The 26,151-nt window shown below is 38.7% G+C and overlaps 2 protein-coding genes and 1 long non-coding RNA gene across 3 annotated transcripts; 2 read left to right on the forward strand and 1 right to left on the reverse strand.

The window, feature by feature from the left end:
• Positions 1-313: 313 nt before the first annotated feature.
• Positions 314-1,193, reverse strand: LOC108345142 (uncharacterized). The gene is made up of 2 exons (XR_001833636.2): positions 960-1,193; positions 314-724 (listed from the first exon to the last, which is right to left on the reverse strand). It is a non-coding gene; the product is annotated as an uncharacterized LOC108345142 (long non-coding RNA).
• An 8,850-nt stretch (positions 1,194-10,043) lies between these two features.
• Positions 10,044-11,417, forward strand: LOC108344432 (uncharacterized). Its single transcript, XM_017582877.2, has one exon. The coding sequence runs from the start codon at positions 10,044-10,046 to the stop codon at positions 11,415-11,417; it is 1,374 nt and encodes a 457-aa protein (XP_017438366.2).
• A 913-nt stretch (positions 11,418-12,330) lies between these two features.
• LOC108344431 (uncharacterized) lies at positions 12,331-19,531 on the forward strand. Its single transcript, XM_052867797.1, has 3 exons — positions 12,331-13,417; positions 13,471-15,895; positions 16,087-19,531. The coding sequence occupies exons 1-3, from the start codon at positions 12,331-12,333 to the stop codon at positions 19,529-19,531; spliced, it is 6,957 nt and encodes a 2,318-aa protein (XP_052723757.1).
• The last annotated feature ends 6,620 nt before the right edge of the window (positions 19,532-26,151 follow it).

A 26,151-nucleotide genomic window follows, 5' to 3' on the forward strand; every position in this document is an offset into this window, starting at 1 on the left:
AAAAGGTACATAGAAATAATAACCCTTATAGTGAGCTCCCCTGATTTGTTGCACTCTTGAATTTCCTATGTTTATTTGAGTTTTTTTTTTTAGGTTTGTTTAACTTTTTCGTATGTTATTATTTAATTTTTACTTTGATTTTTTTTACCATTTTATTATGTTTGGAAACTTAATCTTGCCTATTTAGTCATTGGGTCATTTAGGATGTGTTCGCTTGAAGAGAAAGTACTGTTTAAGAGTATTTAAGAGCGAAGAAATGCGATTTGTTTTATGTTCGCTTGAGACGAAAGGAGCGGATTTGTGGGAGACGAAAGGCGCGAATTTGCAAGATTTATAAAATTTTCATCACAAGAGTGCAACGATTTGGAAGGATTGTCGATACAATATCTTCTTTACCCTTTGCCTATTATAATTCCAGTCCAAGTCGTGAAGCTTACGTACATCGATTCTAACTATGAAATAACTGATTCCATATGAAGATGATGGTTGAAGATGAAGTTTGAAGCTGAACAAGATGAAGAACAGTGGTTGAAGCTGACGTTTGACTGACGGTGTTTTCGGTTCCAGCGTTGGAGCATTTCCAAGCTTCGTGTTGGAGGTGCAGGCGCCATGTTCGACGAAGCTGGAGGTTGCTTTGGTGGTGGACGCTGGATTAGATGCCACAAAGGTGGAGGATCCAGCTGTCTTGGCTTCCAGCCAGAGATCCACTGTCACCAACACATCTCTGCATGTTCAAGCAATCCCAAGAGCCAGCACAGAATAAAGAGAAATTTGGTTGTAAATAGGAGGAATTATTAAAATGAGGAACGAGGCACTTCATAAAAAAAATGACACTATCAAAATAAAAAAAGAAAAGAAAAAGAAAAGTAAGTACAGCCAGCAACTAAAAAGCTTGAAAATAAGCAGACAAAAATGGGAAAGGTGAGGACTTGATTGTTGAAAGAGAGGAAATAACACACCTGTATCTTCTTCAAATTCTCCTCTTTACTCATGTCTTACCACGCAATAGACAGAAAGATTGTGATTTGTAAGAGATAGGGAAAATGCAGAAAGGGGTGATAATAGATCTGAGAAACCAAGTCAAGAAAAAAAACAAAAAATAACCTAGAGAGGCTCATCCAATCTCAAACTTATCCTCTACAGCCCTTGGAACCAAACACACAGCCTTCGCATTACCCTGTCTCTTTCTACAAAGGACATGTGGAAGAAAAAAGAAGTCTTTATATTTTCTTTTTAATCTCTTTTAATCTTCAAGATTAATGCAATGCAGTATTATTATTCTTTTATTTGTAATTGATTATTATAATGTATAAAATTGCATTTCAATTGATTTGATGTATTAAATTGCTTTTAAAATTTAGATTCTAATATATAAATATTTATCAGCATTTAATATTATATTACAAAAAAATATTAAATTATATTACAATTCATATGTAGTAAATTATATTAAAAAAATATTAAATTTAAAATAATTTTATTTTACTAAATTATTATTTTTTACATTTTTAAAAATTACTTTTAATAATTATTTTAATTTTTATTCTTTATAAACATTTTTACAATTAAATATAACATTAAGTATATCATTTTATATTACTTTAATAACTAGAGACATTTTGATAATCTTTAATTTCTACTAATTAAAAAAAAAATTTAAATCTGTCACATCAATCAAATCCTACACTAATTTTCATAAACTTTACTTCCAAATCCACTTTCAATTACCCACAAATCCACTCAAAAAAACAACAAAAAAATTACCTTCAAATCCATTCAAATACATTCAAATCATTTCTCCCAAATCATCTTTTCCAAATCACTCCAAAAAAAAACACAACATTAATCTTATTTATTTGTTATTGATTTGTCTCAATTATGTTTTGTCTGATTTAAGAAGAGATTTGAACCACCGTAATTTTTCATAAACAAAGACAATTTAACAATTATCAAAGCAACCAGATAATTTAACAGTAAAAGCCTAATTAAAACAATTTTAATAAAATAAAAATCCAATTGAAACAAAAAAAATATAAAGAAATCTATTTGAGATTCTTACCCTCACGAATCATTAAACCATAAATTTAAATCTAAAAAAAATATGAATAATATTTGACCCAAACTCGAATTCAAAAAAAATTCTTGAATCATAAATACTGATACTTAGCTAATTTCAATCTCAAACAATCAAGGTCTTTTTTCAGGGTTTATCTAAAAATATATTTAGAATTCAGCTGAGACAAATTTGATCATGGCTTAACACTTGAAGAACCAATTTCCAGCATGGCGATCTATTAGAAATCATTAAAATTCAATTCAAAGCTTCACGTTATTCCAAATCTAACTGTCTTCTCCCATTCTAATAAATTGCAAGTAATGTATTCTAAATTGCACTAAATAATGCTCCAACGAAAATGAATCCAACGCAATCGCATTAATGCAAATTCTTAAATGCTTAATTCACTTAGATTAAATTCAATTTCACTTTTTTTACTATTCCACAATCAAATGCAATGCAGAAGCATAAAAACTGCACAGTGCCAGCTCCCAACTGTCACAGATTGTTTGAATTGAATTCTGATCCCAAATTACCGTTGCTTTCAATTTTCTTTATGATCAACCATGTGATCACCGATTCCACGTGAATTAAATTTTCTCTGCAGCAGCGGCATTTCACATGAATTTTTCTTGAATCTTCAATTCATCCAAATTGAAATTGCAATTATAATTTCCATCAAACGCCTGAATTTCACGAACAACTGCACCGCTTGAAACTAATTTCAATGATTTCAGCAGAGCCTCAGTTGTTGCACCACCACCACAAGCTCTTCAATGCCTTATCGCAGCTCTTCAATGGAAGTCACATAAAATAATGATAAAATTAATTTGTAATATAAATTTTACTTTACGAATTGATTTTGTAAGATTGTTAACCGAAATAATTTGAGAAACAACAAATTTCATATTTACTGTTCAATGCACCGATTGTTTCTTAATAGAGAAAAATCTGATTCAGTTTTCTCACGTTCTCGAAATCTCAACATACAATCGCTTCATGCCGATTTGCGAAATCGAATTCATCAATTGCAAATTTCTATAGCCAGGCACAATTTGTGTGAATTGAATTGTCCGTCTTCATTACGATCTCAAACAAAAAATGAGAAACGCACAATTTCACTTGCTAATTACACCACTGTAAAAAGCTCTTCATACAAAATTTTAAAAAATATTAGGGAAATTCCACATCTATCATATCAAGTGATGATCAATTACTATATTGTTTATAATAATGTTCACCTACAAATAATATACAAGAGATGAGAGATAAAATAAAAATTCAAACTTACCTTTGTTGAGGGCATTGAAAATCGAGATATCAAAGAATCGAGACAAAGGGATTGAAGGAAATGATATAATGTAAGTAAGAAAAATATATGGAGAACAAGAGATCGAGAAAGAGGATTTGGAGAAGAACTGATATAACAGTTCAAGAGAACAAAGGATAATTGAGAGTTCATCGAACGACGCATCAAGAAGGACTGTATCGAGAAAAACGTTTAGTGGACAAATAGAAAAAGGAACAATGCTGGATCGAAAGGGAAATTAGTCTATGATAATTGCTCCAAGACATGGAATGAATGGGTGCAATTGACGTAATATAGGCAGTTTTAAAGTAGATATTACAATTTATGTAATTTTACTTTTATTTTATTTCGGTTAACTGTCATGGGAAAAATATAAACACAACTGTCAAAATGTAAAATAAGGGTGATAACTTATGGATACAATTCAAACAACGAATTAAAGAAATGACAAATTTAATTATGAATATAACAATTTGAGTTACCGTTTTTCTTAGATTTTCATTATCAGTTTCTACTTTATTATTGGTAATTTAGTTTCTCCTAATTTACACTCTTGCAATTTACATTTCCATTGGTTCACCTCAATCCATCTTTATCTTCATACTTTTTGTTTACCACACACCATTCCATCCTTATATAAATATAAATATATATATATATATATATATATATATATATATATATATATATATATATATATATATATATATAAATTGAAAAACATAACTTTGCTAGGCCATTTGACTAAGAATCCACATTGAGTTAGTTTGATTCACTTAAAGTACATTCGACAGGTAAGAAACCAAAATCCTCGAGAAAAAATCTTGATTGATATCATAATTAAAATAAATTAAAGAGTTGAAAATATTTATCATTTTGAATTGAAAATTCAAATATAAAATATCAAAAGTTCTAATTAAGAATATAGAGAGAATTTTCACTCAAGAAAACTATTTAAATTAAAAATTGGACAATTGTAAAATAGGGTTAAATATTTTAGTTCCTAAACTTTGATACAAAATTGAAATTTATCAATGTTTGATACTTTGATACATTTCGGTCACCAAACTTTAAAAATAAATAGATATAGTCATTTTAATCTAATTATGTTAAATTAATATTACGTTTCAAACGTGTCTCCTACTAGCATTTGAGTTGTTTATATCATTTCACACGTTCTTGTTTCAATGTTAGATGAGAAAAGCATTTGACACGTCAAAAACATTTAATACAATTGGGTTAAAAAGACCAAATGCATTCATTTTTAAGGTTTGGAGAACAATTTATCAAAGTTTCATACAAAAACAAATTTTGCATCAAAATTCAGGGACTAAAAGCATACTTAACTTTATAAAATAAGAGTGTATAAAAAGTATTATATAGTGTCAACACTCAATTTCGTCCGGATTGATTAATAATTTTATTTTCATCATAAAAAAAATAATAATAATAAAAAAAAAAGGTATCAGACGTTCGTCCTCTTTGATCTCGCGTTCGTCCTTCCCCACTGTTGTGACCGTTCGTCCTTCCCCACTGTTGCTGTGGCCGCTCGTCCAAACGTTTCAACCGTTCGTTCTCAACCGTTCGGCCTAGCAGTTTGATCAGGCGCTCGTCCAAACAGTTCAAACGTGAGCAATCCGCGTTCGTCTTTTCTCAGCTTAAAGCGTTCGTCCTGCTCCACTGCGAACGTTCGGTTCCATCCTTTTGCACTGTTCGACCGTTCGTCCTCACCCTTATGCGACCGTTCGTCCTTTGCACTGTTCTACCGTTCGGCATTTTGGTTCTTTAGGACGTTCGTCCTCATCTTCAACCGTTCGGTCATCCTCAAACGTTCACTATTCGACCGTTCGGCCATTTGTTCATTTTGGACGTTCGTCCTCGCCCTCAGCTATTCAACCTCTCATCTCTCATGTTTACCGTTCGGTCATTGTGTTTATTAAACGTTCGGTTATTTTGTTTATTAAACGTTCGGTTATTTTGTGTAATAAGCGTTCGGTCTTTAAATTGAACGCTCGGTCTCCATGATTTTTGTCTTCAGCGTTCGGTTTTGGACGTTCGGTCATGTTTATTCTTAGTGAACGTACGTTCGGTTTTGTGTTAGTGAACGTTCGGTTTTGAAGTTATTTACTCTCATTTGAACGTTCAGTCTTGATGTATGACTGATGATTAGCGTTCAGTTTTGGGCGCTCGTTATTGGTGTGTGATTGATTTGGAGCGTTCGGTTTATATTGCTTAATGAGCGTTCGGTCTTCACTTGAACGCTCGGTCCTTCATTTGAACTTGGTCACGTTTGTTTTCAGTGTTCGTATTTCCTGCGTTCGGTTTTGAACGCTCGTCCTCCCCTTTCTACCGATCGTCCACTATCCCCCTTTTCTACCACTCGTCCAGGTAATTTCCCCTACCGCTCGTCCGATCACCCATCGCTCCAGGGCCTAGTAATGATACTCACCACCACCTTAACAAACTTCCACTACTGTTTCCCACTATTCCCCACCTTAACAAACTTCCACTACTGTTTCCCACTCATCACCACCAACAGCTTCCACCATCCCACTTCAGACCCACTATTGATTCCCACCAAAATCTCCACTTTCAACACCTACCAATGAAACCTGCCGACAGTAATCTCTGCCAATTTAAGCACCCTAATCAACCATCATCTAAAAGAGATAGCCGAGAGTTACCATAGCCTAATTTCAAACTCCTCTCTACCCCTCATACTCCTCACCCAGATCACCTCCATCCGTATGCACCAGTTGCCATAACTATACTCACTTCATCAGCCCCCAACACCCGTAACCACAGTAAACCACTTCTCTTTTCACTTCCATTTCCTCACCTCCAACATGCACCTGCAACAACAACAAAAAAAAAAGGAAAGAAATTGAATCCAGGAGCATCATTTCAAGAGCTGGGGAAGGAACGCTTTGTTAAAAAGGAAAGTCAAAGAAAAGAGGAGATCAGACACACAAGGCACGGATCCTCAAGAGGTAAGTAATGCCTTACACTACAGGTTTTAGTAAATTGGTTATTTTCTCCCTCGAGATGTCTTTGTTGCGTATGTCTATGTTATGTGGTTACTAAGTCTGCATGTGTTAAGTATGTCTCTGTTGTGTGGTTATTATGTCTGCATGTGTTATGTTAGCATGTGTTGCTTTCGAATAAATGTTGTTGTACATGTCTGCTGTTACTGAACCATCATCACACCCAACCATCTTGACACCCACGGCCACTGCTAACATCCTCACAGCCAATACTTATCTTCATCCATCATCAACGTTTTCTCACAACCATCACATAGAATATGGTCATGGCCTGAGGAGGAACGAGACTCTCTTCTTGACCCGTACCAAACATAATCCACCCCATTGGACTTAACAGAAACCATTTTTGCTCACCACGCTTCATTGCTCCAATCCGTTACTCACTTCACCACCCAGATTCACCTCGGACCGGGGCTTTCACCTCAGACCATCACTATCATCTTTATCCTGACACCTTATCCCACAGCCAAACACCCATATTCACCAGTGCCACAACCAGGGCCTTTGCCTCTCACGACCATCATCACTCATACACGGCCAAACACCCACTGCCATAGCCATCTCCAACACATTATTTCCACTCCAGCCATCACTATGCTCCTGAAACCTATCCCATAGAACCCATCATCATTGGTCCTTTTCCTCTCCATTCAACATCAACATCTTCATCCTTATACCACCTCAGGACCAACTCTCATTCCATCTCCCAGCCCGTGACCAATCAACCACACCTCACGGCCACCACCCAATCTTCAATCTTCATCTATTTCCAACAACCCAAACACGGAGATAAAAGATTGGACAGTCATCTTCACACACCAGTGACGGTGGTCGGGAGTTGCACCGGCGAAAGTTAGTGTCGAACACGGGAGACACCGGTGGCGGCTAGACTTGGTCGTAGTGGTTCTTCTCTCCCACACGCAGAGATGAGTATGGGGAGGAGCTAGACACAGCGGCCAGCGATAGTCTCGGTGGTAAGTTGGATCGCCGGTGACGCCTTGGATTGAGGGGGAGTTCGTCGCGGTGGCTGGACCGGTTTGAAGACGGCAGCTGGTAGCGGAGAGTGGCAGAGGTACGGTGGCCGTGTCAGAGTGCGCCTCCTGCGCGCATGGAATAAGAAATGCCAAGGCGCGTGGTGGTGTTACAGGTAAAGATGTGGCCGGAGACTTTCTCAGTTGGCCGCGACGATGCACGGCGGGTTGGTCTCGGATTACGGCTGCCATGGATGATGAAGAAAAGCCACTCTCCCGCTCCCAGCCTTTCATGTTGAGAAGGAAGACCCTAGTGGTTGCCTTGGTCAACAAACACCAAATGCCATCACAAGACTTCATTCACACTCCCTTTTCATTTGGGCTTAAGCCCACTCTAAAAAAAAAAAAAGAATTGGACATGAGCACACTATTTCAGAATACACCTCCGTTTTCGATTCCAGACCGGGGCTGAAGCCCATTCCGTTTTTGCAAACAATAAAAATGGAGGTTTGGACATTGGGCTCATTTTATTTCTGGCACCTCCAACTTTGCTGCTGCACCTCTATAGAGCCTAATTTTGCTCCGCGCGCAACTCTGGTTCTTATATCTGCACCCATATTCTTGTTTAGTTGTTATCTTGCTTTATTTTTATACTTTTGTTTCTTTTTTTTATTATTATTTATTTGGTTATTAGTTTTTTCTGTATATAGCCCCTTGTAAGATAACCCCTACCTTCTGTTTTAGTGGATTTGCTCGTTTCGTTTTATATCAAAAGAAAAATAAAAAAATAATAAAAAATATGTAAAACTTTAAAAAAACATTTAATGTAATAAATCTCGGTATGGTACTCGTGCGATCGTATGCATCAGCCTAGTACTTATTGCCCAAATATAAAATAAATAAAAAGCCGTGTGAGTGCTCGTGCGATCGTACGCATCAGCCTAGTACTCATTACGCAAAACAAAAGAAATAAAAAGTCGTGTGAGTGCTCGTGCGATCGTACGCATCAGCCTAGTACTCATTACGCAAAACAATAAAAGAAAAAAAAAAGCCGTGTGAGTGCTCGTGCGATCGTACGCATCAGCCTAGTACTCATTACGCAAAAAAATATGTTTCAAAGGTTTAGGCACATGTGTGATCGCACGCATCGTCCTTGTGCTAAAAACCTTTTCTCTTTTCTAAAAATTAAAAATCCAAAAAAATATGTTTTAAAGGTTTAGGCACATGTGTGATCGCACGCATCGTCCTTGTGCTAAAAACTTCTTCTCCTAAACAATAAAAAATACCAAAAAAATATAAAAATCCTCAAAAAAAAAACTAAAAAAACTTCTACTTTTCAAACTCAAACAATATCGCCTGCCAGAACTACGTGATCCTTGATTCTCCATCAAAAGTGGAGATACGTAGGAGCAAGGCCAACCCTTGTCAGGCTCACTCTCCCAAAAATCCAAATCATTTTCTAAACAATTTTCCAAACAATTTTTAAGACACAATTTTCTCAAACAGTTTTCAAAAGAACTACGTAACCCTGATTTCTCACATGAGAATACGTAGGAGCAAGGTCAATCCTTGTCGGGCCCCAAAAAGCTAAAAAATATTGTTTGTTTCTTTAGAGTTTTATTTCAAGGGAATGTTAAACATTTTGAAAACCACATCCACATTCGCGCATTTAGTTAAAGGTACTGCCTTAGGGCAGGCGTTGTAGGGTGCTAATACCTTCCCTACACGTAACCGACTCCCGAACCAAGAATCTGGTTCAATTTGACCATGCCTTATCATTTTATGGTTTTCCCGTAGTTTTCCAGAATAAACTATGGTGGCGACTCCAAATCTCTCTTTTCAAAACAATTAATCTTATCTCTTTTATTGGATCGTCGTCCCGTCGCGATTCCGGTTGCGACAGATGGTGACTCCACTGGGGATCACTAGAGAGTCAGGCCATTTAATTAGATGTGCGAATTCAATGTGGTTTTTCTTTGTGTTTTTCTTCCCTTTCTTTTTCTTTATCTTTGTTTGATTTTTGTCATAATTGTATGTGTGTTTGTTTTGATTATATTGAACCCTAGGGTAGAAAACATGTTATATCTGCCTGGGAATTTTCTGGTTGTTTTGCAGGTGAGGGTTTGGGGTGTATAATTGCATTCTCCCTTCACACACACACAATATGCATATCATGAGTGAGGCCCTATACCCGGGTCTGAGCGCAACTTAGAAATAGAGGGGTTGTGTAGCGGTGTCACTCTGGGATGTACTTCCTGTTTGGCTATCGTGAGAACCCCAGCCAGAGTCTGTTCTTTTCATTTGTGTCTCCACACCTAGTTGATTACTCTGACTGTTGTGGAGAAACAGTGAAAAGAGCCATAGCTCTGGTGGCCTGATTTAAGCATTAGGAAGCTGTCCCTGTGAGTGCATATATTTGGCCTTAGAACTTTAGTCATTCAACCTTTGATAGGCCACGAAGGGAGAAATGTGTATTCCTCTAACCCTCGTACTGTTCATTCTATTTCAAAAAAAAATAAATAAATAAATAATAATGTCTTTGCATTCTCATGTTGTGCATGCATTTTTGTTAATCATTTTATTTTACCTCACTTTACCATGCATCATTCGGTAACATGCTAATTTTAGGGGAAATCATCCAGTATTCACTTGATATCGCGAAGATGGAAGTCGATATAAGATCTGGTGTTACACAACATACTGAGTCCCTCATGTTAAGAAATAAATCTCACCTGAAGAGTCACGGTGGAAACTTGACAAGTCTGATAAAGTTGGGCAGAAGGCTAAAAACCATAAAGAAACAAACCTTTAAGAAGAGATATGGTAACCTGTTGAGTCTAATGGAGGTAGAAGTGTCGTCGCCTGCTATCACAGCCTTCGCACAGTATTATGATTCCCCGCTAAGATGCTTCACCTTTCAAGATTTTCAGCTAGCACCAACTATAGAGGAGTTTGAGCACATTCTGGGAATGCCACTTGAGGATACCATGCCATATCAGCATTTGGAACATCATGCCTCTATCGCGACTATTGCTGCCATAATGAAACTACATCCCAAAGAACTTGAAGACAGGTTGGTAACAAGGAATCAAGTACGTGGACTGACACAAGGATTTTTGGAGCAACACTTGCATTATCTAGCAGAAGGAGAAGATTGGGAGACTTTCATGGATGTGTTAGCTCTTACCGTGTATGGCATCGTGTTATTTCCAAAAGTAGAGGGCTTTGTGGATTATACCGCAATTGATGTTTTCGTGGCAAAAAAGACGAGATCTGAGAATCCCGTAACAGCGGTCCTTGCGGATGTTTATGGGACCATGAGTTTTTGCCACGAGAGAAAAGGGAAGAAAATACTTTGTTGTCTATCGGCGTTGTATGTGTGGATGACTGCGCGTCTATGTAAGGGGTCGGGTGATATCAGGTGTCCGTCGAAAGATCCTTCGCACCAAGGGCTCAAAGACAAAGGAGGGAATGAGTGGGCCCAATTCTTTGCCAGTTTGAATGGAGGAAAAGTAAGATGGCGTCTCCCTTGGCTTGAGACTAAGCCCTCTATCCATTATTGTGGCCCATTTTCCAATGTACCCCTCATAGGTACTCGATATTGCATAAATTATAACCCTATCTTGGTTCAAAGGCAATTCGGACATCCCATGAAAGGGGCACCCTCGCCGGAATACCTTACAACGTTGTTCATCTATTATGAGGATGGGCACTTCACTGAAATATTGAGGAAAGTCAGAAGTGCTTGGGAAAATGTTATGCGAGCAGAAAAGGATTTAAGATTGGGGGTGATCGACGACAAAATTAATTATCACACCTGGATCTGGGAAAGGGTAAAGGAAGTCAAATTGCCTTTCAAACCGATCGTTCAGCTAGCTTACGAAGGGCCATCCCGAGAACTAGAAAGCGATGAGGTGAAGCAATTGAAGATAGAGATGAAAAAACTGAGGGAGCAGAATGATAGGTTGGGAAAAGAATTGCAGACTGCGCGCAACGATTTGGTTGATATGAGGAATGATAAAGAAGAAAAAGCATAGGCCTATGAAGAAATTGTCAAAAGTCAGAAGGCTGAAAGAGTTTATACATGCCGATTGAAACAGGACCTTGTAACCGCAAGCAAAGAGCTGGCCATGAGAGTGAAAGAAAAGAACACATCATTAGAAGAGGGAAAACAATGGAGGCTCCTCTATGAAGAGGCTAAAAGAGATAAGCGAGAGGCTCTGAAGAGACTAAGAGAAGCGCAGGTTCAAGTAGAAAACGCAGGACATGAGATGAAGGAAATGGCCTTGTCTTTTGAGACAGATATGAACCAAGAGCGTTGGAAACTAGCAGAGGCCGAAGAAGAGCATCGCTCCGTGATAAAACAAATGGAGAAGTACATTGAAGAGCAAGAGGAACGGTGGAGGTCAATGGAGCTTGGAGAGAGGCACCATGCCTTGGTAAAACAAATGAAAGACCACATCGCGATGCAAGAAGAGGCTGTGAAGCATTGGAAGGGAAGTTTTTCCCAATTGGCTATGTTGGCGAACGGAGCAATTGAAGACATTCCTAAGATGGTGTTGGACGCCGAAGCCACGACCCACTTTTGTAACCCGCCTCCCGAGATAATGCTTTTTATTAACCATTGTAAATGGCTAGTAGGCGAAATGAAGGCTTTCATTGCTCGGGTTAGGAAGTGATTCATGTCTTGTTAGATTTTCTCTATATGAAAGACTTAAGATGTTTTGTATGGTATCAACTTGTATCGATTTCCATCATTAACATTGTCGTGATCTTATGATTTCCACCTATCATTAGCATGCATCACATTTTTCCTTGTTCTTTCTCTCTCCCTTTTTCTTTCCTTTTTGTTTGAAGCATTTCATCTAACTTAAGTTAATAATAAAACAGTAAAAAAAAACGGCCAACTTTCCACGACATCCCTACAGGACTCGAGCCAATTCAAGGATCATGGAAAGCTGGGAAGAGTCACAAGAATCCATCAAAGCTGAAATGAGTCAGTTGAAGGACCAGGTTGGACAAATCTTGGTTGCCCTTGAATCCCTGAAGGCTACTGGAGAGTCTTCTTCTACACTGTTTGGCGGGAATGCCCATTTTTATCCCCCGTTTTTCAATGCTACGAGCCAATCGATTCCTTTCCCGTTGTATGGGTTACCCTCGGGATATACTCCTCCCGTAGGAGAATATATCGAAGGGGGGCATGTGTCGTTTCCCATCCCCACAGCTATTGATATCCTACCAATCACCACTCATGGACCTACCTCTGTGTCAGCTCCCTTGGTAAGTACTCAAACGAATGAACCGATCACAGTTGAAGGAACACGAATGACTACGATACCGCATATGATTGTTAACCACGATTCTTCAGCAAGAGCCGCATCACAAACCGCGGCGCGTGCAGGGACCGACATCAGTAACAGTGCTAAAAACCGACTGGAGATTCTGGAGGAAAAAATTAGGTCTATTGAAGGGATGAAAAATTATGGGTTCGGAAATGTTGCAAGACTAAGCTTGGTTCTTGGAGTAAAAATACCGTATAAGTTCAAGGCACCAGAATTCGAGAAGTACAAGGGTGATACATGCCCTAAGAACCATTTGGCCATGTATTGCAGAAAAATGGCTGCGTACGCATATGACGACCAGTTACTCATCCATGTTTTCCAAGACAGTTTGGTTGGGGTAGCATTAAACTGGTATACCCACTTGGAGCCCTCTCGAATCCATTGTTGGGCAGATCTAGCCGACGCCTTTGTAAAACGGTATATATACAACACGCATGTAGCACCGGACCGTCTGCAATTACAGAATATGGGAAAGAAAGACAATGAGACCTTCAAGGAATATGCTCAACGGTGGAGAGAATTGGCCACGCAAGTGGAGCCGCCTTTGTTTGAAAAAGAAATGGTGGCAATGTTCGTAAATACGCTTCAGCCACCATTTTATGAATATATGGTGGGGAATGTGTCCGCCAATTTCGCTGACGTCGTCATAATTGGCGAGAGGATAGAGATTGGGGTGAAGAGCGGGAAGATTGCAAGTGGTCCATCTACGATGGAGAACTATAAAAAAAGAAGCCTTCTTTCAATCCAGGAAAGAAAAAAGAGGGAGACGTGCATGCAACATTGGCAATGCCTGTATGGAGAGGTCAGGCTCCTTCTCAAAATTATAGACCATACCTAGGCCAACCTTCATATTCAGCCAATGCGGCTTTTGCTCATCCAATCAGGCCTCAACAACAACAAGGATTCTACCAATCACAACCCATCACAAGCAACGCTTGGAGGACTGGGCCAAGTGCAAATCCAAATCCGAATGCAGGTCAAGGCGGTTATCCGGGAAGAACCCAGGAAAGAAACTTTGTCCACTTCACCCCCATCCCCATGACTTACACTGAATTATTACCTCACCTCGTCAAAAGGGGTCTGGTTGCTATATGTCCAATGATACCCCTGCAGCCTCCATACCCTAGGGGTTATGATGCAGATGCCAAGTGTAGTTATCATGGGGAAGGCGTGGGTCACTCAACTGAGAGGTGTATGGCCTTTAAGCGTAAAGTGCAGGCCCTAATTGATGCTGGGTGGCTAAAATTTCAAGAAGATAAACCTAGCATTGATACTAATCCGTTATCCGGACATGGTAATGCCTCGACAAATTCCATTGAAGTTAAGAAGCATGAACTGTTAAGGGATGCAAGTAAGATCCGAAGTTCCAGAAGGTTTATTTTCAAGGAATTATTAAAGTTGGGATTTTTAAACGGGGATTATGATTTAGAAAGAGCATGTGGACTCCATCCATGCACGGAACACTCTATCGAGGAATGCGTTGAATTCGAAAAGTTTCTACAAGATCTGCTTGATAGGAATTTGATGCAAGTGTGTTATGAAGACAAGTATGAAGAGGTGTTTGCACAAACTGGTATGGAGCCAGATGTAACTTTGCCAGAGCCGTTGATAATCCGTTTCACTAGAACCACCCATACACCAGTAATTCAAGGAAGATCGCCCGTTGTCATCCATACACCAGTTCCTTTTCCTTACAAAAGCGAGAAAGCTGTCCCTTGGAGGTATGGGACACATGTAGTCGACGAAGGACAATGCATTGAAAGCCAATACTCTAGCCAGGATCTAGCTGTTGAAAATATATCAGGCATCGGCGGAATGACAAGGAGTGGTCGAATCTTCACGCCACCAAATTTGACGGGAAGAGGATCTAGTAATAATGAAACACCAATGGATGCAAATACTAAGGAGCATTTAAAGGGGAAAGGGGTGCAAGTAGAGGAGACCTCTGACAAGGCAGACAAGAAGGAAATCTCTGAGGAAGAGGCCTGCGAATTTTTAAAATTCATTCAACAGAGTGAATATAAGGTGGTGGAGCAGTTGAATCGCATGCCCGCTCGGATTTCCTTGTTAGAATTGCTTATGCATTCTACCTCTCACAGAAAGTTGTTGATGAAGGTACTCAGTGAGGCTCATGTCGAGCATGGTATTTCGTTGAACAAGTTTGAGGGCATCGTTGGCAACATCATCGCTAATAATTACCTCACTTTTACTGATGAGGAGATACCCACTGAGGGGAGAGGTCATAACAAGGCTCTTCATGTCTCCGTGAAATGTTTAGATCACGTTATAGCGCGTGTCTTGGTGGGCAACGGTTCCTCTCTGAATGTCATGCCAAAATCGACATTGGAGAAGCTACCCTGTGAGGGAATGCATATGAAGCCAAGCTCCTTGGTTGTGAGGGCATTTGACGGCAGTAAAAGGGTAGTGATGGGAGAGATTGAATTGCCCGTTCAAGTCGGTCCTTGTGTCTTTCAAGTGACCTTTCAAGTTATGGACATTCTCCCGGCTTATAGTTGTTTGTTGGGTCGCCCGTGGATCCATTCCGCAGGAGTTGTGCCTTCCACACTACACCAAAAGCTGAAATATGTTATGGGAGATAAGTTGGTGATAATATCAGGAGAGGAAGACCTCCTCGTGAGCGGACCATCGTCCACGCGATATATTGAGGTGGCTGAGGAAGCTCCTGAAATTGCCTTCCAGTCATTAGAGATCGTGGGAAATGCCTATGTAGAGCCATTCCTAGCAAGCCCGCGTCTGTCACGTGCTTCTATCATGATGGCCAAGGTCTTGCTGAAAGAAGGGTATATACCTGGTAAAGGTTTAGGCAAGCATGGGCAGGGGCGAACTTTCCCCCTAAAGGTCGTTCGGAATAGAAACCGATACGGCATAGGATATGAGCCCAACAAAGAGGACAAGCGAAAGTTGATGGAGAAAAGGAGAGAGCACGGTCTGGCTCGTATAGAAAGGCGTGAACCTCGGGTGGAAAAGATTGGTATTCGGGACATCAAGGAGAGCTTCCGTAGTGCTGGATGGATCAACACGGGCCATGTAGCCGCCGTGGAAGATGAAGATAGCTCTGAATGTTCAAGTTTCGTGCGGGCTTGCTCCCCAGCTGCACCACTCAACAATTGGGAAACTCTGAGTCTACCCGTGATGCTTAATTTGAATAAAATGTAATAGTTTTAATTAATCCTATGGCTTTACCCGGGGCTTTAGGATTCAAGACTTACGGGTTGATGTTTTGCTCTTGTGCTCAGCGTGATAATCAAATCGTGTTTGTTTGTGTTTATCATCATTTTGCATTCGTCATCGGTTTTTTTTTTCTTTTTTTATTTATTCTTTTTTTAAAATTCAAAAAATGCAGATATGACAATGAAAGTTTTGAAAATAACAATGTCGATATTCCTAACTTTGAGCACCCTATCGATAATACGGAAGATGATTATGAAGATGACCCGGAACCCTCTCCAGAGCTCTTGAGATTAGTGGAACAAGAGTCTAAAGAGATAAAACCCCATCAGGAGGATGTTGAAGTACTCAACTTGGGAGAGGAAGGAGAGATAAAGGAAGTAAAAATCGGTACTAGCATGAAAAAGGAAGTGAGGGAAGGGCTGCGAGCCCTACTGAAGGAGTTTAAGGATGTTTTCGCTTGGTCTTACAAAGACATGCCAGGGTTGGATACCGATATTGTGCAACACAAGCTCCCGCTTAAGCGGGAATGCCTTCCAGTCAAGCAAAGACTAAGAAGAATGAAACCAGAAATGTCATTGAAAATTAAGGAAGAGATACAGAAGCAATTCGACGCAGGATTTCTGGCTGTGGCTAAATACCCACAATGGGTGGCAAATATTGTACCAGTGCCTAAGAAAGATGGGAAGGTTCGAATGTGTGTCGACTATCGTGATTTGAATCGTGCAAGTCCGAAGGATAACTTCCCGTTACCACACATCGACACTTTAGTTGACAATACAGCCAAGTACTCGTTATTTTCGTTCATGGATGGTTTCTCGGGGTATAATCAGATTAAGATGGCGCTTGAGGACATGGAAAAGACGACCTTCATCACGTTGTGGGGGACCTTTTGTTATAAGGTAATGTCTTTCGGGCTCAAGAATGCCGGGGCAACATATCAAAGGGCGATGGTGACACTTTTTCATGATATGATGCACAAGGAGATCGAGGTTTATGTGGATGACATGATTGCAAAGTCTGAATCGGAAGAAGAACATGTCCTCAACTTAAAGAAATTATTTGAGAGATTGAGAAAGTATAAACTCAGGTTAAACCCTGCCAAATGCACATTTGGAGTGAAATCCGGGAAGTTGTTGGGCTTCGTGGTTAGCCAAAAGTGGATAGAAGTGGATCCTGACAAAGTGCGAGCGATATCAGAAATGCCTGCGCCTAGCACAGAGAAGGAGGTTCGCGATTTTCTGGGTAGATTGAACTACATTGCTAGATTCATCTCCCAATTAACCGCTACCTGCGAACCAATGTTCAAGTTGCTACGAAAGAATCAGGTTATGGTTTGGAACGAGGATTGTCAAGCCGCTTTTGAAAAAATCAAACAATACCTGCAAGACCCACCTGTATTGCGTCCACCCGAGCCAGGAAGACCACTCATTTTGTACTTAACTGTATTGGAAAGGTCAATGGGTTGTGTATTGGGTCAATATGATGAAGCTGGAAAAAAGGAGCATGCGATATACTACTTGAGCAAGAAATTCACAGACTGCGAACAACGATATTCATCGTTAGAGCGAACTTGTTGTGCATTAGCATGGGCCGCTCATCGCCTAAGGCAATACATGTTGAGTCACTCTACATTGTTGATATCCAAGATGGATCCTATCAAGTTTATTTTTGAAAAGCCCGCTCTCACTGGAAGGATAGCTCGGTGGCAGGTGCTATTGTCAGAGTATGACATCGTATACGTCACTCAAAAATCCGTCAAAGGTAATGCATTAGCAGAGTACCTAGCGCATCAACCCATCAGTGATTATCAGCCAATGCAACCAGAGTTTCCTGATGAAGATATCATGGCTCTATTCAAAGAAGGCAGGAAATACCGAGACGAAGAAACATGGATATTACTATTTGATGGAGCGTCGAATATGATGGGGCATGGCATAGGGGCAGTACTAATCTCTCCAGAGCAGCAGTATATGCCCATGACATCAAGGCTGTGTTTTGATTGCACGAATAACATTGCAGAATATGAGGCCTGCGCTATGGGTATTCGGGCGGCAATAGAGTTCAAAGTGAAAATTCTGGATGTATATGGAGATTCAGCTTTAGTCATCAACCAGTTGAAGGGAGAGTGGGAAACAAGAGACGCAAAATTAATCCCTTACCAGGCATACATCAAAGGATTAATGGAGTGTTTCGACATCATCACATTTAACCACATACCACGGGAAGATAACCAGTTAGCAGACGCGTTGGCTACTTTGTCATCCATGTTTGAGGTTGACCCGAATACAGATTTACCAGTTATTGAAATGAAGAGCCATGCGGAGCCAGCATATTGCCAGTTCATCAAGGAAGAGGTGGATGGTAAACCTTGGTACTTCGATATCAAGCACTATCTTAAGACTCAAGAATATCCTGAAAAAGCATCTGAAAACGATAAAAGGTCGTTACGAAGGTTGGCTGGTAGCTTTATTTTGAGTGGGGACATTTTATACAAGAGAAATCATGACACGATTCTCCTCAGATGTGTAGATACAAAAGAAGCCGAATTGATATTGAAAGAAGTGCACGAAGGTACATTCGGCACACACATGAATGGACACTCCATGGCTAGGAAGATTTTGAGAGCTTGTTACTTCTGGCTAACCATGGAAAATGATTGTTGTACACACGTGAGGAAGTGTGAGAAATGTCAGATGCATGTAGACAATATCAATGTATCGCCCACGACTTTGAACGTGTTGTCTGCACCATGGCCGTTTTCAATGTGGGGGATGGATGTTATTGGAGCTATAGAGCCAAAAGCGTCAAATGGACATCGCTTCATACTGGTCGCAATCGATTACTTTACCAAGTGGGTCGAAGCCATTTCTTATGCCAACGTGACTAGAAAGGTGGTGACCAGGTTCATAAAAAAGGAGTTGATCTGCAGATATGGGCTGCCTAACAAGATCATCACTGATAATGCCACAAACCTGAACAACCGGATGATGGCAGAGTTATGTGAGGAGTTCAAGATTCATCATCTTAATTCTTCTCCTTACCGTCCAAAAATGAATGAGGCAGTAGAAGCTGCTAATAAGAATATCAAGAAGATCGTGCAAAAGATGGTGGTCACCTATAAGGATTGGCATGAAATGCTTCCCTTTGCTTTACATGGGTATCGTACATCAGTACGAACGTCCACTGGTGCAACACCTTTCTCGCTGGTGTATGGGATGGAAGCAGTGCTTCCATTTGAGGTGGAAATACCATCTCTACGAATTTTATTGGAAACCCAATTGGAGGAAGCTGAGTGGGTTCAATCTCGGTTTGACCAGCTCAATCTCATCGAAGAAAAGAGACTAACAGCGACGTGCCATGGGCAATTGTATCAAAGAAGAATGAAAAAAGCATTCGACAAAAAAATACATCCAAGGGGATTCCATGAAGCCGAACTGGTGTTAAAGAAGATATTGCCCATACAAAGGGATTTCAGAGGCAAATGGACCCCAAATTATGAAGGGCCATTTGTAGTAAAAAGGGCATTCTCTGGAGGGGCACTAATTCTCACAAGGATGGACGGAGAGGAGTTACCTTTACCGGTCAATTCTGATGCGGTAAAAAAATTTTACGCATGATGATTCCGAGATAGGGGATGCTACTCAGGGATTTTAACACTGTTTTGTGAAAATTTTGTTGTATTCTATGTTACTTCTTTCAATAAATGCTTGCAATTTCATTCATTATCCGACTTTTTCGTCTTTTGCTTTTCGACACGATTCATATCATACTGAGTTTTAAAGTAAAATAAGGAAGGTAATAATAGTTAAAGCATCACGGGTATATTCCATTGAGCACAAACTCGAACCTCAAGGATGTCGTGGAAGAAAACAAATAAAAAAATAATGATAAATAAAAAAATAAAAAAAAAGAGGTTTGTCGAAAATTCAAAATTGTGCAAATTTTGTTTACAAGTTCATTGTTCCTCTCTTCCCATTTCTGCATTGTCTCATATGCATAATGTTTTCAAAATTTTGTTTCATGCTCATGGCGTTCGCTTTGGTTTTCATTTCTTTCGAAGTCATTTTTCCGTATTTTCTTTGTAAATAATTTATTTTCTGTTGAACCCGTTTTTTTATTATTTTATTTAGATTAGAAATTTTTGTTTAGACTGAGAAAAAAAAAGAAAAAAAAAACCATAAAAATCTAATTTCATTTCATCATTCGGGCAAGATTTACAGTAAGGTCGGAGAGTTGATTTTGAACAAAGAAATCATTCTGAATACACTCATACGATCTTAACACTTGATAAATAAAATAAAAATGCATAAAAAAAAGCAGATATAACAAAGAAGTTCAAGGTCACAAATTCAAATAAAAAAAAAGAGCAGAAAATAAACAAAGGCAAATAAACAATGTTCGTAGTTCGATCACGGGTGATCGTTAAGTTACAGACCAAAAAAAAAATAAGGAAAAGAAAATTCAGCGAAAAAATTCCCGAGTTGGTTGCGGTGGTCTGAGGGAGAGCTCCGTCGAGGGAGCTCTGGTCCGGAATGTGAGAAGCATGGGTGGAGGGATTTGTCGTTCGTCCCTATCGTCGTCAACGATGATCGGAACGGGGAACAAGTCCAGCAGCCTCGGTGCCCTCATAATTACCCAGTCATATTCTTCCAAAAAAAAAAAATTGTCAATAATAAGATGAGGAGAAAATTTTCAAAAAAAAAGATGGAGGTGATCAGGGTGCTTACCATACATGTATAGCGGCAGTTGTGAAAACTGAGTGCCAGTGGGGTCTATCTCCGCTTGCCAGCGCCTGACCCGATTGCCGTGGTTGTTAAACCAGCAGTGCACATTCTATTCAGTGGCATCTGCGAAAACCCTTAGTCGAGACGCAATCTCGACGACTTGGGCTCTGCTGGGATGTGTGACCCCGTAATTGTAAATATTGGTCATCATTCTGACCTGATCGTCAGGAGGTCGCCACCGCTGACTGGTGTACCTATCCATCTCCATCTCGCTCATCTTTCCTCTCTAAGTTTTCTAAAAAATAATAAAAAGTAAAAAGAACAAAAACATAACGAAAAGCATAACAAATTTTTTTAGTTTCTTAGTTCGGTGTTTTCTTTATTCGTTTTTGTTTCCTTTTAGTTTTTTTTGTCTGGTCAGTCTTTGTTATTTTCGGTGTCTGGTCTCGGATCTGTTTCACAGTCCTTGCAAAAGGGTCCTAAACGGATCTATGTCCTTTTGTCCTTGTCCATTTGTCCATGTCCGTTTCATTCAAATAATTTTCTTTTTTTAAGTTTTCTGTTTTTATGGGGTACGTGGCGTTGTTCTACCCGATTGTCTCTGCCATACCTTCAAACGAAGGGAGATAAACGTCTGGTTTCCAGCCTATATACCCCTTAAGTTTAAGACAGTTTTGTTTTTTTAAATGTTTTAAGTTTTTAAAATTAAAAAAAAAAAGAGAAAAGAGAAAAGAGGACTCAGAAAGAAATGCAGAGAAAGGCGAGAAAGAAATAAAAGCAAACAAAGCGGAAAGTAGAAGAAAAAGAAGAGCTTGCAAGAAAGGAAAGCAGAAAAGAAAAACATAAAGGGGAGAGGGGAAGTAAAGCAAAAACAGAAAGCGAAAGCATAAAAGAAAAGAAGGGCAGAAAGCAAAAAAAAAAAGAGAGCATAATGGGAAGAAAGACAGGAAAATCGAACAAAAAAAAATGATGAAGGGAAAGGGAAAGAAAAGCAAAGATCGGAAGAGTAGGAAAGGAAGAGGATTTAGAGCTCAGAAGACTTACCTGGAAGTGGAACACACACAGAAGCTCCTCGGAAGACTCAGACGCCTTCGAAGGCACGCGGGGGCTCCTCGCAGAAATCCAGACGCTCAAGGAAGAGAGAGAAGAGGGAGAAAGAGAAGGATAGAGAGAGAGCGAGATCGGGAAAATGCCGCTCAGACGCCGAAGGGGTACCCGTTTTATAGCCGAGCAAATCCACTGTGGCTACAGTTCCGGTCGCTGCAACCGTCTGGTGTCGGTCTGATCTTTCTGAGTTCAAAAAAAAAAATTTTTGAAAATCTGAAAACAGGTAGGGTTTTGTTGGGTCGATCCGGCCCAATTCAATACTTCTTGGATGACCCGATTTCACACCAAAAAATATTAAAACAAAATAAAAAAAAATATGATAAATAGGAAATTTTCAAAAATAATAAGTGGAGTGATGTAATTTTGAAGTGTTCAAAATTGTTTTTCACTGGCATGATAAAGGACGTTTTTTCAGGTTCATTGGGCCTCATTGTCATGTTAACCTTCTTTGAACCCAATTCTTCTGAAATATAAATTGAGTGAAGAATTATTTTGGCATATTTGTAATTCCACATCACACCATTTTGTTTGATTTTTATTCCTTTTTCTTCTACATTTTGCATAAATCCAAAAAAAAAGAGAAAAGAAAAAAGAGAAAAAAAGGGGGCAGTGCTCGAGCCCATTAGGCCCAATGGCCTTCGTGGTTTTCTCTCGAGTCTACTTCTTTTGAAAATATGTCAAAAATATTTTTGTTTTCACATTTTTGCTGTTAAAAGATATATCATTCTGAGATTTGTCAAAAAAAAAAATTTCAAGTTAGATTTCAATTTTTTCAGTGTGATAGTAGGAATAGTTATCGTTGAGCCCATCTGGGCCCATTTTCAGTGTAATGTTTTCCTTAGCTTGTTTTCTCAAAAAAAAAATGTATATAAAGATTTTTTCCCTTGCAAAAAAATGTAAAAGGAAATTTCAGTTCCTTGAGTCGCTCTGATATTGGGTTTGTCCGACCCATTAGGGTCGCTATCTACATTCATTTTGCTTCAGGTCGAAGTTTGACCCATTTTTCTTTGAAGTCTGGTAAGATAAAAGTCAATCCAAAAATCTCAAAAATTATCAAAGTGCAATTTTTTCAACAATGTCTTTAGAGTACAATCTTCCAAGTTGTCATGTGTGATTTTCTTTGAATTTGTAGTTAAAAAAAATCTGAGAATGAAAGATGAACAGTTTTTGAGCCCATTAGGCCCCGTTGTCATATGTGGTTTCTCTTAAACCAGTGCATCTAAATTTCTGAAAAAATAAAAAAATGCATGTTTATGTAGATTTTGTGTTTTCAATTCAAATTTTCCCTTTTCATTTGTGAGGATAAGTATTTGTGCAATAAAAATAAAGTAAAGGAGTTCAGACCCTTGTCTGAAGATCTTGGCATGGTTGTAAGAAGAATAGTGTTGGGCCCATTGGGTCTAGTAGTGTTGCAAATTTTTCTTTAAATCTTGTGAAATCCTCTCATAGCAAAAAAAAATGAAAAAAATGAATTTCTTTTAGCTTGTTCCATAAATTTTGAAAAAAAAAATGTTTTCTTTGTCATCTTCTTGTGACAAGTTCACACGGCTCAGGTCATCGGATCCATTGGATCAATGTGCCTGGTAAGTCCAACTTCCTTCTATGATACTTCTCCTCGGGTCCGATCCGATCTGGATTTTCCCGTGTCGAAAAGTAAAAAAAAAAAAACATTTATTTTTCAAACGTTTTTTCTAAATCAAGTTTTCTCATATCAATTTTTGCATTGCTCACCAAGCCTAGTTTCTTTACTGGTTCCCAAGCCTTTGTTTCCATTTTAGCTCTCTCAAATCCCGTTTCCCATACTGGTTTGCAAAGCCCAGCTTCCATGTTGGCCCGCAAGGCCCAGATTCCACATTGGCCGAGAAATCTCAATTTCTGCAAGGGCCAAAAATCGCAATTTCCACATTAGCTCAGAATTCCCATTTCCCATACTGGCTTGCAAAGCTCAGTTTCCATACTGACCCGCAAGGCCCAGATTTCTGCAAAGGCCAAAATCTCAATTTCCACAATAGCTCACAAAGCCTATTTTTCCATATCGTCCCTTAAGGTCCAGTTTCCCGGCTAGTCCGCAAAGCCCAATTTTCAAACAAAAAAAATCTATTTTTCAACAAGCATCATCATTTTCATTTCATATTACTTTTCTTCATGCATAAAACCAAAAAAATACGCAAAAGTTGAGTCATTTGTTTTCAATGCAAATCATCCATTTTATGAGATTTCAAAAAATGTAATGGATGTCATAATCTCCTGTGGTCAAATGTTTGAGCCAAATATTCTTAAGAGATATCTGTGTGTGCATTGCTTGAAAGCATCATCCTTTAGCCTTCGCTATACCAATAGATTGGCCCAATCATGTTCTTGAGCCCAAATGATAAACACCAAGCTTTACACTGGGGCAGATTTTCCATTACCTCCACTGGTTTTCATTTGGGAAACTCCTGAATCCGTTAGGACAAAAAAAAAAGGGAAAAATGAAAAAGAATGAAAAATGACTCTTGTTGAGATCATTTAGTCTTGTCTCCTAATTAATCTTTTGAAAATGAAACCAACCAAAATTTGAAATGATGTGTAGCCATCTTTCTTCATCCAAAAACAGAAACAAAAAAATATATGCATTGATACCAAATTTGAGCCAATAAGAAATTTCTTTTCAAATTTTACCCAAACAAGGGTTACCATCAAAGTACAAGTCGACTCAAATTGCAAGAAGAACACACTTAGTGATCAAATGAAATGAATTCCTCAAAAGTTAAGCAAAAATGGAAAGAATCACAAAGTGATGGCAAGCAAAGAATGAAATTTGAGAAAGGACAAAATAGTCAAAACAGATTTGACAAATAACTGATACAAAGTATAGATGGTAACCCTTGTTTTTCAAAACAAAAACCCACAAAAATTTATTTGAGCCTTTATATCCTTTCTTTCAACACCCTTTAGCCCAAGCCACATTACCAGCCCAATAAAAGTCCACACAGATTGAATACTGGTTACTTAAATTTTCATAAAGCTTAATTTTGAGACAAGACAAAAATGACCAACAATGTAGTAAAAAAAAATGATGATGAAAAATAAATGTCCTCGGACGAAGGGAACTCCTTTTTGATCAAAATTATACAAAGGAAAATCAAGCCAATTGGGGCAATCTTTTCAAGCCAATCCTTTCCATATCCATCACAAATTCCTGAACACATTCAAATCCCATCCAAACTCTTCCCCCGATTCCCAAACTTGGGGCAACTTTGTTAGTCTCAGATTTGTTTCATCTGTATATTCAGTTCGTACTGAGACCGGGGCATCCTTTGTATGATTTTGAGTCCATCTTATCATTCGTAAACTCAAAGTGGGGGGCAACTTCTTGTGGAACCTCGCTTAATTGACTCATACCCAAAACCAAGGCGTGACTTTCATATGCTTCAGCCCATTCAGAGTATTGAGCAATTTTGTTAAATCTCAAAATTTTTTCATCTGAACATTCAAAGCTCATACAAAGACTGAGGCATCCCTTGTTGGGCCTTGCGTGATCTTGGTTCGCCCCGAACTAAAAAATCCATTACCACCAAAATTGGGGCAATTTTTTTTGCAAATCTCACATGACATTCTCACACTCCTTTTCCCAAACACCAAACCGGGGTAACCTTTGGGTATATCATTGTTTCACATTGACATTCACATTCACATATTACATCTTCATTGATGATTGTATGCCCAAGAAGCCATCTCAGTCTCCCATAAATCCTTCATTTTAACCAACCCCTGGTATCAAACATATATACACACTAGTATCTCGTCAAGAAATGTGTGGCACACAAGCTTCATTTTGAACAATTGACTTTAGAATTGGACATCCATTGAAAGGAAATTGGAAGTCTAGATCGTCATAAATTTGATGATTTCAAAGGAAACAAATTGACTCTTAAAAAAATGTCATAGGTTCATAATCTTCCAATACATCATGTACATATTTTCATCAACTTTGAATTTGCCTCCATGTATATTCATCAAATTTTTTCTTCCTTCAAAAAGACAAAAAAAATGCATCAAAGTTTTCCCCTCCATGTACATTACATCAAATTTTCTTCTTCAAAAAGACAAAAAAAAATGCATCAAAGTTTTCCTCTCTAATTTCAAAAATTACATCAATTTTTCTTCTTTCAAAAAGACAAAAAAAATCAACATTCATCAAAGTTTTCTTCTCCAAATTTCAAAATTTACATCAACCATGTTTCTCTTGCACATTGAGGTTTCAAAATCCATATACTTGTACAGAATTGCAACACCTTGTTTCTTAATTTCAAATTTTCAAACAAAAAAAAAAATCAATCAAAATCAAAATAAAAAAAAATATATATCTTCTCAAAATTTCAACAAATTCAAAAATTTCAATTTTCAAAACAATCCCAATCTTT

This window comes from Vigna angularis, chromosome 8, assembly GCF_016808095.1.
Source record: "Vigna angularis cultivar LongXiaoDou No.4 chromosome 8, ASM1680809v1, whole genome shotgun sequence".
Taxonomy (NCBI): Eukaryota; Viridiplantae; Streptophyta; class Magnoliopsida; order Fabales; family Fabaceae; genus Vigna; species Vigna angularis.

Bases quoted from the DNA above. Each gene is read 5' to 3' on its own strand.
- LOC108344432 (XM_017582877.2), top strand. From the start codon at position 10,044: ATGGAAGTCGATATAAGATCTGGTGTTACACAACATACTGAGTCCCTC.
- LOC108344431 (XM_052867797.1), top strand. From the start codon at position 12,331: ATGGAAAGCTGGGAAGAGTCACAAGAATCCATCAAAGCTGAAATGAGT. The intron at 13,418-13,470 runs GTGGTCCATCTA...CTTTCAATCCAG, and splicing joins GAAGAGCGGGAAGATTGCAA to GAAAGAAAAAAGAGGGAGAC. The intron at 15,896-16,086 runs GTAATAGTTTTA...CAAAAAATGCAG, and splicing joins ATGCTTAATTTGAATAAAAT to ATATGACAATGAAAGTTTTG.